The 16,554-nt window shown below is 33.1% G+C and overlaps 1 protein-coding gene across 1 annotated transcript; it reads left to right on the top strand.

Annotated features, from left to right (window-relative positions):
- Positions 1 to 293: 293 nt before the first annotated feature.
- On the top strand, positions 294 to 11,631 carry LOC139528544 (carbonic anhydrase-like). Its single transcript, XM_071324574.1, has 8 exons — positions 294 to 524; positions 4,212 to 4,241; positions 4,975 to 5,145; positions 6,219 to 6,367; positions 7,325 to 7,417; positions 8,449 to 8,512; positions 9,907 to 10,064; positions 10,693 to 11,631. The coding sequence occupies exons 1-8, from the start codon at positions 467 to 469 to the stop codon at positions 10,978 to 10,980; spliced, it is 1,011 nt and encodes a 336-aa protein (XP_071180675.1). The 5' UTR covers positions 294 to 466; the 3' UTR covers positions 10,981 to 11,631.
- The last annotated feature ends 4,923 nt before the right edge of the window (positions 11,632 to 16,554 follow it).

The raw sequence follows: 16,554 nt of genomic DNA, 5'->3' as shown, positions 1-16,554 counted from the left end.
TTATGAAATTATACAAGGCCTACACGTGTTTCATATTTCCTTACAGTGATTGAACTTTTTTTTGTCTTTTAATTTATTGTTAACCGACTCCTCTTCTTCAAATTACAGAGCCCAACTTTTTAAAACTGCATGTGTGTCATTGATTTATTACGTACCCGTAGTTTGCACCATGTCCTTATCACCTTTTGTTAAATATGATATCTTTTATGATCTACAATGTACTTGGTAAATGAAGACCCATGCATATTAGATGAAGTCCTATTATTGAAACAGAATGTCCCTTTAAATGATCTGATAACGTTATGCCGTAACTACTTAATGCGGAGTAACATCTGATTAAATTATAGCGTCCTCTGGCTAGGTTTCCCATCCGTAACCACCGTATGTCTTAACTTTCAAGGACAGTATAAATACATCTTACATTTCACTTTTGGGTTCTTTAGCTTTTGAAGTCCATTGCATTAGGATGTTTGTTTGTATTAGTTTGTTTATTTCATTGCCAATAGTGGCTTTCTGTGGTACCGGTAAGTTTTTAGTATTTTGGTCTTTTTTGAAATATTTTAGCAATGCGAGTGAAAATTTAAAACCTGTTAATTGATTTCATATATACATTGTACCTTCCAACATACATTTTAGTAATTCAATGAAAGTTTTTTTTATTATGTAAAATTGATAAATTAATTTAATGGATACAACTTTATATTTATCATGATCGAAGAACTATTTGACTTCAGAAAAAAAGATTAAACTTCTAAACAGTTTACACTTTCTCCGGCTAAACATTTTTATTTATACATGAATTTGTTTCAACTTATTTTCAATTGACTTAAACTTAGTTTTCCTTCTGTAACAATAATTTTTCGAATAAAAGTAGAACGGAATATTTTTATTAATATTTTTTTTTCAAATATGCACCTGTTTCCACATTTCTTAAAGACAAATATTTGGTGCCTCAATATCCAGACTTTTTTTTATCCTTCTTGGTAATAAAAACGGAATGAAAAAAATAAAATTTAATTTTTTTGATGAGGTCTACTTGCTCAAATAAAAAGCAGCCTACCAGAAAGTCTTTATGACACAATTTTTTTCAAAATTCGTTCCTACGCCGTTTTCTTGTCTAAACTGACATGAAACTGTTGATGGCAAAAACAAAATAACACCAATTACTGTACCTAACAGACATAACAAGGCACGGATAGGCCGAAACACCAAACGCAAAAGACTTAGTGTTTAAAGTGCCCAGAATTCACTATGTGTTATTTGCTTCTCTCGTCCTGAACATGCATCAAATATTTGCCCCTGGACGTTAAGCAACCAACAATCAAATAAACAATAAAAAAGAGGTTATTGTATTATTTTGCACTTACTACATGTATAATTAAACATTGCATAACATGGTGCTTTTCATTTATTTTTCATTAAACTTCAATTTTCTTTATAAAAATACGAACATTTAATTTACATAAGAGATCGTTATCCATTAAACATGATATTCAATAATCCTAATAGATACTATCTATCATTATATGTTTCTGAGTGTACTATGCTTGTTCTACTTATTGCGGACCTGTTTTTGTATTGCTATGAGTTACAATTTATGACAAAAATAAGAAAAGACCCATCAAAACAACATCTGATAAACAAATTTAATAATACTTTTAGATATTTGGATGATATTTTGGCTCTCAATAATGACGAATTCAGTATGTATATTAAAGGAATTTATCCTGCTGAACTTACTTTGAATAAAGCTAATACTAACAATGACCTCTGTCCTTTCCTCGATCTTGATATCTATACCACTAACAGAAAGCTGAATACTAAAATTTATGATAAAAGAGATGATTTTTCATTTCCTATCGTTCATTATCCATTTTTAGATGGTGACGTTCCCTTGTCACCATCTTACGGTGTTTATATATCTCAACTTGTACGATTCGCTCGTGTATGTAACAATGTTTTAGATTTTAACGAGAGAAATTTATGTATTACTGAAAAATTATTACACCAGGGTTTTCGATATCACAAACTATTCAAAACATTTACTAAATTTTATCATCGGTATATTAAAGGACATCATTCGTAAATATAGCTCAACATGCAGACTTCTTATACGTTCAGGTATTTCACATCCAATTTTTTATGGAAATATTCTTTATAAAGCACAAAGGTGTCAGTATTCACCTCAAAAACTAACAAAACCTTTGAATAGACTTATTAAGAAGGGATATAGTTACGATACTGTTGTCAGGTCATTAAAGATTGCATATTTTGGCGTTAATAATGAGTCACTTGTAGGGTCTTTGCATTGGAACTAAACACATTTATTCAAAAACCAGTTGTTGGCATGACACGGGTTATGTTCTTCTCATATATGTTATGATGGTATGATACTAAACCCCTAACGGGAAGGATTGTGCCTGATGTTCATATGATGAAATCATAATCTTTCAGTCAGTTTAATTGAAGTCTGGAGCTGGCATGTCAGTTAACTGCTAGTAGTCTGTTGTTATTTATGTATTATTGTCATTTTGTTTATTTTCTTTGGTTACATCTTCTGACATCAGACTCGGACTTCTCTTGGACTGAATTTTAATGTGCATATTGTTATGCGTTTACTTTTCTGCATTGGCTAGAGGTATAGGGGGGGGGGGTGAGATCTCACAAACATGTTTAACCCCGCCGCATTTTTGCGCCTGTCCCAAGTCAGGAGCCTCTGGCCTTTGTTAGTCTTGTATTATTTTAATTTTAGTTTCTTGTGTACAATTTGGAAATTAGTATGGCGTTCATTATCACTGAACTAGTATATATTTGTTTAGGGGCCAGTTGAAGGACGCCTCCGGGTGAGGGAATTTCTCGCTACATTGAAGACCTGTTGGCGACCCTCTGCTGTTGTTTTTTTTTTCTATGGTCGGGTTGTTGACTCTTTGGCACATTCCCCATTTCCATTCTCAATTTTATTTTATACATAAATAAGTCTGTTAGTTTTCTCGTTTGCATTGTTTAACACTGTCATTTCAAGGCCTTTAAAGCTGACTATGCGGTATGAGTATGTCTCATTAGAAATCATACCACATCTTATAATTTTTTTTTATATTTATACCTTTGGTTAATATTTTTGTTTAAGAGAGTATCAAATTTAACTTCGCTCTTTTGGTTAATATTAAATTACTATTGATAAAGAAAACGGTACAACATTTTCCTTAACTCAATTTAAAATACATGTACATTGACTTTCCGACTATCATTACTGTGATTTATGACAGTGTCCGGATATGAACATGATATGTACGTGCATATTTTGAAAATAAAATCGGATAATGCATAAATTAAATTTTAAATCTGAATATCATCATAAATATAAACATTTTCATATCAAAGCATATTTTATAATACATATAATGTTAAAGTTTTAAAGTACATGTATACTAAACCATAAGTTGCCATCATCCGACAGTCCCCATAAATTAGTTTGAGGAATTTACATTTTGACAATTGTTTCTCATTAAAGAAATTAAATTATAGTTGACATGTAGTCTGTGTCACTATGCAAACGGCTGGGAATTGGCTTAAATTGTATTCTCTGGAATTTATTTTAAGCTGGGAGTTCACAGCTGTGTATACCGGTGTTACATATACAGGTATGGCATTATTTAACTCGGCATCACTCTTTCAATTTAATAAGTTATAATTGCATTTGTGGAGTCTCAGAGTTTAATTAAGAGGTTTGGAATGCACCAATTTACAACTTAACATCACTCTTTCAATTTGAAAAGTTATAATCGCATTTCTGTAAGATTTTATTGGGAGGTTTGGAATACGCCATGGTGAAAACAATTAAGGGAGCTACCATTTCATTTTTATGGGGGGGGGGGGGGGCTAGGATGAAATTTGAAAAAAATAGGCAGGACAGGAGTTTTGAGTAAAAAAAAAAGGCAGGATTAAAGTTTTACTGTGCGAAGTGCTACATGTGTTTGTTTATTCTACTATTCTACATTAGCTAGAGGTACAATGTATAGGGGGAGGATTGAGATCTTATTAAACTCGCTGAATGTGTGCGCCTGTCCCAAATCAGAAGCATGCATATGGCCTTGTTAGACTTTGTATTTGTCTTAATATTCACCATGCAGTGAACCTTCAAGGTGATTCTAAAATGGAATAATAGAAAGAGTTGCATGTATCAGTCTTTTATTAATATTCTTTAATTGTAGGTTCTGTATGGGAATACAACGGAATCCATGGTGAGTACACTTAAATGATTATATTTTAAAAATAAGTACTATAATATTTCCTACTTTTCAACTTCAATGACATTATACAATCATGAAACTGTACGGCATTAGTTAATGAAAATCTTGAGTAAAAATAAGATACATGTCATACACAAGGGGTACAATCAAAACCACGTGATGGATATACACACACCGGAAGTTACAGTCAAACTCGCCGCTTGAAAGGTTAGTAGTTGCATTTTTTGTTTATATCAATTAAATTTTGATTAATAAGTTGGCACACCGAATGTCGGATAGTATGTAGTTTTAAAATACGCAATTGTTTTTGCTAGAAAGCGTGCAGTTATTGCAAACACTTCGACGGTGAAATTTTGGAACTGTGTCGAAGTGTTAGCATTAACTGCACGCTTTCCAGCAAGGATAATTGTGTATTTCAAAACTTGATAGTATCCTACATTCGGTGCACTACCTTATTTATTAAATTTTATTGATATAAACAAGTAAATACGACTACTTACCTTTCAAGCGGTCTGCTCGACTGTTACTTCCGGTGTGTGTATATCCATCACGTGATTTTGATTGTACCCCTTGATACATGTGGAATTTAGATTGATAAAGAGCAAAATAAACTTTATAATTTTAGTTTGTATAATCTCCTTTGAACAAATATAATTTATGAGTATACTTTCTGGTATTAATTTACGAGCGTTTACTAAGTCTATGATAATATTTCACCAATCAGGTCCCGCCCACTGGCATGAAGAGTATCCGGACTGTGCTGGAGTGATGCAATCACCTGTTGCTATTCAATCGAAAAAAGCAACATTTGACGTCAGCCTGCTTCAGTTTGGATTTAAAGGATTTTCAGAACTAGTGCAGGCAAACATGACAATGAAAAACAATGGACACACTGGTGAGATATTTAAATATGATTGTCATATACCGATATATAAAGAATATTATTATATTATTTTAAACTATTGGTGAGAAATATATTTAAATATGACTGTCATATACCGATGTAGAGATATTATTGTGTTATTTAAATGCAAGTATACATGTATTGTATGTGTTATGTACAATCATTGTCAATCTTTACGGTCGCACAGGCTTTACAAAAACCGCAAAATTTACATAACGTCTTGTAAAGTAGAAATAAGTTTTTAATTAAGCATATAATTTGGTTACACCAAGCCGTATCAACCGTCAGCTAGTTCAAAATGATAATTTTTCGAGCTGTAATGTTTTCTTGTAATAATATCTACTAGGGTAGGTTTCGAATCCTAGCTGTTCGCCCTGTTACAAAATAATCGAATAAGCACGAGTTTGAAAAAAAAATACTGGCATGTAGTTGTGAATATAGATATAAAGGAGATGTGGTATAAGTGCCAATGAGACAACTCTCCATACAAGTCACTATTTGTAAAAGAAACCATACCTGATATTGTTAATGAATACTAAACTAAAGTTTCATTGTTGTAAGTCGTACAGTTGTCCAAAACTTTTCCTTACATCCATCTTATTTTAACTCTAGTTGATACATTTTTGTAGTTGTCCTAATGGCAATCATACCACATCTCTTTATTTTACATTAATGAAACAAATATATTCTCTAAATTCTACTTCAATTTGAAAAAACAGCTGAAACAATGATATTTTTGTTAATTAATCTCTACAATATATTGTATGGTCAAGTATTAAGTGTATGATGATAGACTTCCAGTGACTTGTTAATTATGAAAGTAAAATATCGCACAGAACCAAAAGAACCAATAAAGAAAATATGCAAAAATTTCTGAAACCTAGTTGACATGTACATCTCTGGAATATGTAAATATGGAAAAATTTCTGGAACCTAGTTGACATGTACATCTCTAGAATATGTAAATATGGAAAAATTTCTGGAACCTATCTGACATGTACATCTCTGGAATATAATCAACCTATTTGTATGATTTTATATATTTAAAAAGTCTTTCGTTTCAGTTCAAGTTGACATTGTTGATACGTCATTGAGAACACATGGTGGTGGGGTGACTGGTGGATACAAACCGGTACAGTTCCATTTCCATTGGGGAGCAGACAATACCAAAGGCTCTGAACACGTTATTGACGACCATCATTACCCAATGGAGGTATGTAATTCACAGTGTACATTTATATACTGCTTCAAAGTGTAGGTTAAAAAATACACAACAAAAATGAAAACAAAGAAAATACGAAACCAAATTAAAACACAGAAAATAAGAAACGAAATAAAACACTATAGGCAAAACTGCAACACCTTACAAGAAACAAATACACTACTAAAATCCCGTAGGTTAAAATTTGTGATCTATTAGGCCTTATTTGTATTGAGTCACAATGCTTTATCCTCCCCCTTTTCCTCTACCAATCCATCCATTCATAACTTCCGTTGCACAGTATGCAGCTTGGTGTTGATGTGCGATTTGAAATTGGTAGTTAATTTTTGTATATGAATCATGATCAATCTGGAGCAGTTGATATTCACCATAGTTTTGACAGGTTCATGTTGCTTAGTCTTTAATTGATTGTATGTTGAGTCACGGTTGAGTATTGTGGACTTTTTTTTATTGTGTGTTGATATTTTACCATAGCATTGTCAGTTTGTTTTCAGATTATGTGTTTGAACGTCCTTTTGATATCTTTCGTCTGTGTTTTATTTTGTCGAGTGTTACTGAGTTATCCGTTCTCAGATCTGCACGGCAATGTGTTTCTGTTTTACAAATTTGAGAGTTTTTTACATTTACCACTGAGCATAAAACATAATGTTCAGCTTCTGTATTTAGGAAAATTGTTTCATTAGGAACTTTGTAGAGTTAGTTTGTATTAACCATTGTCATTTTTCCGGACAGTCTCTTTCTGATTGACCATACATTATTTACGAATAAACTATCCACGAAAACGCTTGAACTGCAACAATTTTTTCATTATAATTTACATTTGTTGTCTACACTTCATATTTTTTACATTATACAATGATATTTATTTGCTTATAATGCGATTACTATATAATATCTGTCATACTAACTACAACATAAACTATTCTAATGAAAAAAGATATTTTTCAGATGCATATAGTCCACTACTCAGATAGGTTCCAAAAGATAGAAGATGCTATTGATAAACCAGATGGTCTTTTGGTATTGGGATTTTTCTTTGAGGTAAATATTTGCAAGTTTGAAATGAATATACAACCTTACCAGATTCAATATTTATTTTTTTTAGTTAACCATGTTATTTTCAATATGTAGTTGTATTGTATATGTGACGCTCTAGGGGAGTCTAAAATATGCAACAATGAGAAAAGACATCAAGAACCGAGCAAAGAAGCCAACAAATAAAATAGATGCGCAAAAAGATGAAAGAATATACATAAATGATGGTTCTCCCAATCAAAACTCATTTATGCTCAGTGATGATAAAGTAATTTATTTACCAGATGGTTTATATTAAAACATAAAAAAATCGGTATTTCTATTTGCAAACGATGTTTTATAAATGGTATAAGCTAGTTGATTGTGTTTTTTTTTTAATATGACTTGTACGGGGCATTGTTATTTTTTTTATTAAAAAATTCGTAAATAAATTTAGAATACAATCGGGGTGTCGACAACTTTAACTGAATATGCTAACCCAGAGCCCGTCAAAAATGCGACGACAGTGAATAGAGGACAACGGTTACAGGACACAATTTTTATATTTTCAGACTTTAGACTACTCTTCTTGAGTCTAAGAAAAAAAAACAAGTCTGATTCATAAAATTATGTTTGAAAAAAAATCAAAATATATCTGTACTTAAAGCGTTAATACACCATTTGCTTGATACTTCTTTCTGTATTTTTCAACCATTCTATAAGCAATGTTCCTATTTGATTAGACTATGTGTACAATAGTAAAATTCATGACCTCGAAAAATCTTGATATAGACACATGCGTAATTAATTCAAATGGCGGCAATGTAGTTTATTTTATTTTTTTGTTTCTTATTTTTGGATTTGTAAATAGTAACTGTTGTCTAACAAAGTATCGCATACAACAATGATTACCAAATGTTTAACAATTCATACGTACAATTTTCGATCACCAAAAGCCCATCCCATTGAAATCACACCCTCTGTTGCTTGGCATTGAAGGCTTTGTGCATGAATCATTTGTGTTATTTTTTCCTTGCATACTGTTTCTATAATTTCAGATTGGACGACACAACATACACTTTGAAGAAGTATTTAACTACCTCGAAAACGTTGCACATAAAGGTAATTAGAAAACCCATTTGAGATCTATATCTTTTATAACAGACTGAGTCAAATTTTAGAAATTTATCACTTATAATATAATTTTTTCTAACTGAAAAGAGATACAAGAACTGATTTGAATTTTAGATACATGAGTTTACGAGATTATCACTTGTTTCTTTGTACACGTATTAACCACTGACACATTGGTTCAGACGTTTAACGAACTTAAAACACGTCTTAACATCGCGTCTGATGCTAGAGGCAAAACAAAATATTAATCTAACGTGTATGTAGTATAGATAATATCTAAATGTGCCTTCGCGCGAAAAGCGTGATTACTTTGTACATTTCTGTCTTAGGGCATTGTGAATATTTAATAACTTAATGAGGTAAAAACTATTATTTTGTATGCTTTTATTTTTTAAACACTTGATGAACTATAGATGCTAATAAATTTGACTTTATAATGTAAATAAAGGCAACAGTAGTATACCGCTGTTCAAAACTCATAAATCCATGGACAAAAAACAAAATCGGGGTAACAAACTAAAACCGAGGGAATTATAATGCATTATAATAAAACTAAATGTTGTCTCATGTTACACTTTAACAAGTATATAAAGTGATCCAAGTTTAACTTTTTCGATCATTTAAAGGAGTAAATACATTTGTTTCATGATATGAACACCGCTATGTCAAAATATATATTTATTTATATTAAGACTCCCTAAGGTTAATTTTGTATTAAATTTCTTTCATTATCAAAAAGCCATAGTTATGAAATCTGATTATCACATGTTTATGTAAATATGACATTGAGTTTTTTTCATTTCGTGCAATTAGTATATCTATATATAGATGACCATGAGTTTTGATAACTCGTGCTTTGTTCCATAGATAACATTACGTTTTGATTCCTCATGGTATGTTCTATAAATGACATTAAGTTTTGATTCCTCATGGTATGTTCTATAAATGACATTAAGTTTTGATTCCTCATGGTATGTTCTATAAATGACATTAAGTTTTGATTCCTCATGCTTTGTTCTTTAAATGACATTAAGTTTTCATTCCTCATGCTTTGTTCTTTTAATGACATTAAGTTTTTATTCCTCATGCTATGTTCTTTTTAAAATGACATTGCGTTTTGATTCCTCGTGCTATGTTCTGTAAATGACATTGAGTTTTGATTCCTCGTGCTATGTTCTGTAAATGACATTGAGTTTTGATTCCTCGTACTATTTTCTGTAAATGACATTGAGTTTTGATTCCTCGTGCTATGTTTTTTTAGATGACATTGATGTTTTAATTAATTCCCCATGTTATGCCCTTTAGATGCGATTAAGTTTTGATTCCTCTTCTATGCTCTGTAGATGACATTAAGTTTTGATTCCTTATGCTATGTTTTGTAGATGACACTACAGAAATCCCCCCAGTAATTATGGAGCGACTGGTACCAATAGATTTAGTACACTATTATCGATACAGAGGAAGTCTAACTACGCCTCCGTGCTACGAAAGTGTTGTTTGGACTGTCTTTACACAACCAATCACAATTTCTAGTAGTCAGGTAATAAAGTTAATATTGTATTGTTCTATTATACAGTTCTATAACAGTAAACTATCTATGTAACAGATGAAAGAAGATGTGGTATGAGTGCTAATGTGACAAGTCTCCATCCAAGTCACAATTTGTAAAAGTAAACCGTTATATACAACATGGAGCCTTCTCTCAAACAGAAAAAACAAGCTTTACAAGGCCCCAAAACACTATTTAACTACAAGGAATGAATCCTCGTTGAGCATAGGGTTGTTAAAAAGACTATAATGTGAAAAGCAAACATAAACATGATAATGATGAAGTTATATATGTCTAGCGTCAAATATTACACTCATATTCAGAACAAGAATAAGATTGTGTGATTTCCAATTTGGAAAGAGTACATATGTATGTTAACATGGTAAACTAAATATGAAGAAAATTATTGCCAATAGAAAAACCAAGAAGACCAAGTGTTAAATGAAAAGTATACACAATAGAAAAGAGTAATTTCTATTTTGTCGACAGGACTAGTACTACCTCCCTTGACTTGGTGACGAACAATAGCAAATGTAATTACATCGTATATATTACATAAACATTGTATTAAAATTTGAATATAATTCCATTCAAACTTTTTGTTCTAATTTAATTTCAGATGAGTGATTTTAGAAACAAAATAAAGAAGACAACGGTAAACGCTACTCATGAAGAAGACCTAGTTGATGATTTTAGGCCTCTTCAACAACTGAACGGAAGAAACGTGTACTCGAGTTTTGTTACTCAGAAGCCGTCCACTCAAGCTCCACAAACAGTTCAACCTATTAACGTTGTCTGTCAGCACTCACATGACAACACAAACAATGCTATCAGCACAAGTTTATCTCTATTTGTAATTTTTATAGGTATATTGACCAGCGGTTTTATGTATGGTCACAAGATGTGAAATTTCTATAAAACAAACTTTTATACAAGGAAATCCCATAAACTATTTACATCTATTGATGTTAAATATGTTTAATTATTATTTTCATTTTAACTAAACAAGCATAATATTTGTGACATTTATTTTAATTTGTTGCTTTTAATAAAAAGAGATAGGAGGAAACCAATTGTAAAGAAGCCCGACTGTGATACTGTATTATTTACGCTTCCATTTTTACTGTTTTACTCTGTAAGTTACTCTTGTTTTGTTTATCTTTTCAAATGTCATTTTAGATTATTTCTATTTGATGACTATGAATATTTAGTGCTAAGATGATGTGGGAAAGGAAAAAAAAAATTTCTTTAGAAAAATATTTGTTTATATTGAATTTCATGTTTTAAATATTATTTTTGAATTTCGAAACTTGCCCTCAGTCAATTTTTTTTCACTCATTATGCACAAATACACATTTTTATAAGTAAATGTAGACTGTATACCAAGAAATCATGCATATATAAAGAAAAGATAAGGAACCCATAGTTGACATTAGTAATTTTAATATTTTTTTGGGGTAAAGCTCCAGTTGACAGTAAATAAAATTAACTTTGTTTGGAGGGTTTATTTCATTTTGTCACGTCTATTTTTTAATAAAAATATTTTTAATGTTTTCCACTTATGTGTTTTATCTATTGGATGTTGGCCTCATTGGATTGATTTTCCCTCGTTATGTATTAGAACGAAATGACATAGTCGATCATACACGCCTGTTAATAACAAGGAGAAGGTAATAGAAGAACCATTATTTACTCTCTGATATTGCACCTGAAGTAAACTTATTCAAGCACTTACACGTTAAAAATCTTTTAAAGAGGCATTGTCTGTAAATTCATGTCCACCAATTAAACAAGTATAAAAGAAACTTTTAGCAATGCATGGGCTCTCTATTTTATATCATCATTTCGTTTGTATTTGAGACCAGATGCCATATTATTGTCCATCGAAATGATCTCCATAGACTGAAGACATTCATATATATATATATATATATTATATATATATCTTTTGTTGGGTTGATATTGTTGGGTTGATGTTTAGACGAGTTGTATATATAGGTTGATGTTTAGACGAGTTGTATATATATATATATACAACTCGTCTAAACATCAACCCAACAATGTTAGATCTGTAAATTTGCTTTCGCAAATTTTTGGTTCTTCCCTCGCCGGGATTCGAACCCATGCTACTGTGATATCGTGACACCAAATCGCCTGCACTGCAGCCGTCCCGCTAGACCACACGACCACCTGGGCTCTCAAAAAAAGAGCTTTCGCTGGCCGTGTGTTACCTTTCTACGTCAGTTTTAATCTAGCGGCGTACTGCAGTACATGATATATAAGGCATGAAGATGTTATTGTTACAGATCAGCTAAATTATCTATAGTAAAGGATCCTACAAATTAATGTAAGATACAGTCACAGAAAATAATTATATTTATAAGTACGTCTGAGTCAGTGACAACCCTACAACAGATGTATCCATCGGATCGCCATCAATGATGGTGATACATGGCTGTGTACATAATGTATATACAACTCGTCTAAACATCAACCCAACAATGTTAGATCTGTAAATTTGCTTTCGCAAATGTTTGGTTCTTCCCTCGCCGGGATTCGAACCCATGCTACTGTGATATCGTGACACCAAATCGCCTGCACTGCAGCCGTCCCGCTAGACCACACGACCACCTGGGCTCTCAAAAAAAGAGCTTTCGCTGGCCGTTTGTTTCCTTTCTACGTCAGTTTTAATCTAGCGGCGTACTGCAGTACATGATATATAAGGCATGAAGATGTTATTGTTACAGATCAGCTAAATTATCTATAGTAAAGGATCCTACAAATTAATGTAAGATACAGTCACAGAAAATAATTATATTTATAAGTACGTCTGAGTCAGTGACAACCCTACAACAGATGTATCCATCGGATCGCCATCAATGATGGTGATACATGGCTGTGTACATAATGTATATACAACTCGTCTAAACATCAAACCAACAATGTTAGATCTGTAAATTTGCTTTCGCAAATGTTTGGTTCTTCCCTCGCCGGGATTCGAACCCATGCTACTGTGATATCGTGACACCAAATCGCCTGCACTGCAGCCGTCCCGCTAGACCACACGACCACCTGGGCTCTCAAAAAAAGAGCTTTCGCTGGCCGTGTGTTTCCTTTCTACGTCAGTTTTAATCTAGCGGCGTACTGCAGTACATGATATATAAGGCATGAAGATGTTATTGTTACAGATCAGCTAAATTATCTATAGTAAAGGATCCTACAAATTAATGTAAGATACAGTCACAGAAAATAATTATATTTTTAAGTACGTCTGAGTCAGTGACAACCCTACAACAGATGTATCCATCGGATCGTCATCAATGATGGTGATACATGGCTGTGTACATAATGTATATACAACTCGTCTAAACATCAACCCAACAATGTTAGATCTGTAAATTTGCTTTCGCAAATTTTTGGTTCTTCCCTCGCCGGGATTCGAACCCATGCTACTGTGATATCGTGACACCAAATCGCCTGCACTGCAGCCGTCCTGCCAGACCACACGACCACCTGGGCTCTCAAAAAAAAAGAGCTTTCGCTGGCCGTGTGTTACCTTTCCTCGTCAGTTTTAATCTAGCGGCGTACTACAGTACATGATATATAAGGCATGAAGATGTTATTTTTACAGATCAGCTAAATTATCTATAGTAAAGGATCCTACAAATTAATGTAATATACAGTCACAGAAAATAATTATATTTATAAGTACGTCTGAGTCAGTGACAACCCTACAACAGATGTATCCATCGGAACGCCATCAATGATGGTGATACATGGCTGTGTACATAATGTATATACAACTCGTCTAAACATCAACCCAACAATGTTAGATCTGTAAATTTGCTCTCGCAAATTTTTGGTTCTTCCCTCGCCGGGATTCGAACCCATGCTACTGTGATATCGTGACACCAAATCGCCTGCACTGCAGCCGTCCCGCTAGACCACACGACCACTTGGGTTCTCAAAAAAAAAGAGCTTTCGCTGGCCGTGTGTTACCTTTCCTCGTCAGTTTTAATCTAGCGGCGTACTACAGTACATGATATATAAGGCATGAAGATGTCTGACTCAGACGTACTTATAAATATAATTATTTTCTGTGACTGTATATTACATTAATTTGTAGGATCCTTTACTATAGATAATTTAGCTGATCTGTAACAATAACATCTTCATGCCTTATATATCATGTACTGTAGTACGCCGCTAGATTAAAACTGACGAGGAAAGGTAACACACGGCCAGCGAAAGCTCTTTTTTTTTAGAGCCCAGGTGGTCGTGTGGTCTAGCGGGATGGCTGCAGTGTAGGCGATTTGGTGTCACGATATCACAGTAGCATGGGTTCGAATCCCGGCGAGGGAAGAACCAAAAATTTGCGAAAGCAAATTTACAAGATCTAACATTGTTGGGTTGATGTTTAGACGAGTTGTATATACATTATGTACACAGCCTTGTATCACCATCATTGATGGCGATCCGATGGATACATCTGTTGTAGAGTTGTCACTGACTCAGACGTACTTATAAATATAATTATTTTCTGTGACTGTATATTACATTAATTTGTAGGATCCTTTACTATAGATAATTTAGCTGATCTGTAACAATAACATCTTCATGCCTTATATATCATGTACTGCAGTACGCCGCTAGATTAAAACTGACGTGGAAAGGTAACACACGGCCAGCGAAAGCTCTTTTTTCGAGAGCCCAGGTGGTCGTGTGGTCTAGCGGGACGGCTGCAGTGCAGGAGATTTGGTGTCACGATATCACAGTAGCATGGGTTCGAATCCCGGCGAGGGAAGAACCAAAAATTTGCGAAAGCAAATTTACAGATCTAACATTGTTGGGTTGATGTTTAGACGAGTTATATATATATATATATATATATTTTGATAAATAAAAAGTCCTTGGTACAGAAAATATAATTTAAAAGTAAAAAACACAAAAAATCACATCATAAATCGAACATTGTTTCTGTTAGCGCTTTCACCGCATCTCCAGCGGTTCATCAGACAGAATTGTTATCGTTAATAGTAACGACTTGTGACGTTACGTTATAGTAACGACTTGTGACGTTACGTTATAGTAACGTCATGCGGTAGTTGTATATATCTTACGGAATTTTATTAACGGACCGAATTTCACTTCCTATTTAGTGTGGGCTTATAAAGTTCAATAAAATATTGTTCCTTGGCTTCACGCGGAATTTTATCTTCGGTCCACATCTTAAAAAAGGGATATATTTTAAATTTTCCCTTTCCACATCGGTCAAAGTGTTCAGAACAGGGAGAATTTCGAATTGACGGGTCTTTTATCTGCTGTTTATGAACTCTCACTCTATCAATTAGTCTATTTGTTTGACCTATGTAGTTTTTATTACAAGTGGGACAGGTTGCACAATAAATGACATTTTCCGATTTGCAGTTCATGCTTTTATTCGGTTTGATTACTGTGCCGGATTTCAGAGTTTTACTTTGTCCCACTTCTAGCATTTCGCACGTTCCACATCTGGGATCCCCGCATTTTTGTATTTCTGCTACCTTCTGTGTACTGAATTGTGCTCGTGTGAGAAGTTTCTTCAGATTTGGTGCTTGTCGACGGCTCCCAATAAGCTGTGATTTGTCGACAAGATCTTTCATTTTCTCTGATTTGTGAAGAATAGGTAAAAAACCTTTAGCAGAATTTAAGATCTGGTGATTACGTGGATTATGAGTTATAACAAAAGGAATTGATTGTTGTTTATCTTTTTTGTCTTCCCTTGATACTGTTTTTCTTAGTTCAGCGATTGGAATTTTCAATGCATTTTTAATTCCATTTTCAATTAATCTGACTGGGTAGTTTTGTCTTTTTAGATAATTTTTCAATTCCTGTAGTCTCTTATCACGTAACTCCAAATTTATTACTATTGTGCATATACGTCGGGCTAAATTAAAAGGAATATTTCTTTTGGTATGTGACGGGTGACATGACCTAAAATCCAAATACTGATGGGTATCAGTGGGTTTACAGTATAAGTCCGTTATTATTTCTTCTTCTTCCTTGATAATATTGATGTCTAGGAATGGGAGTTTTGAAGAGCTGGAATCGTAAGTGAATTGTATTGATTCATTTAAGGCATTCAGCATTGAATGAAATTTATCTAGTTCAACTTCACTTTTTGTCCAGAAAATAAAACAATCATCAAGATATCGCTTCCAATTTTCTTCAATGTAAAGTCTGAAGTTTTCATCGAATTCGGAAGGTATCTTTTCGTATAGTTGTTTTTCTATGTAACCCATAACCAGAGTGGCATATGTTGGTGCCACCTTTGTACCCATCGCGGTTCCCTTGATTTGAAGGAAATAAGTGTCGTTAAACTGGAAATAGTTGTTCTCAAGGATAAGTTTTAATCCTTTGATGATGAAGTCCTTAGAAAAACGTTCCGGAATTTCATCTAGATACTTTTCCAACCAGTATTGTACAGCTTTTAATCCTAATT

This window comes from Mytilus edulis, chromosome 6, assembly GCF_963676685.1.
Source record: "Mytilus edulis chromosome 6, xbMytEdul2.2, whole genome shotgun sequence".
Taxonomy (NCBI): Eukaryota; Metazoa; Mollusca; class Bivalvia; order Mytilida; family Mytilidae; genus Mytilus; species Mytilus edulis.
The sequence above is the reverse complement of the archived record's forward strand: the minus strand, read 5'-3'. Positions and strand labels throughout refer to the sequence as shown.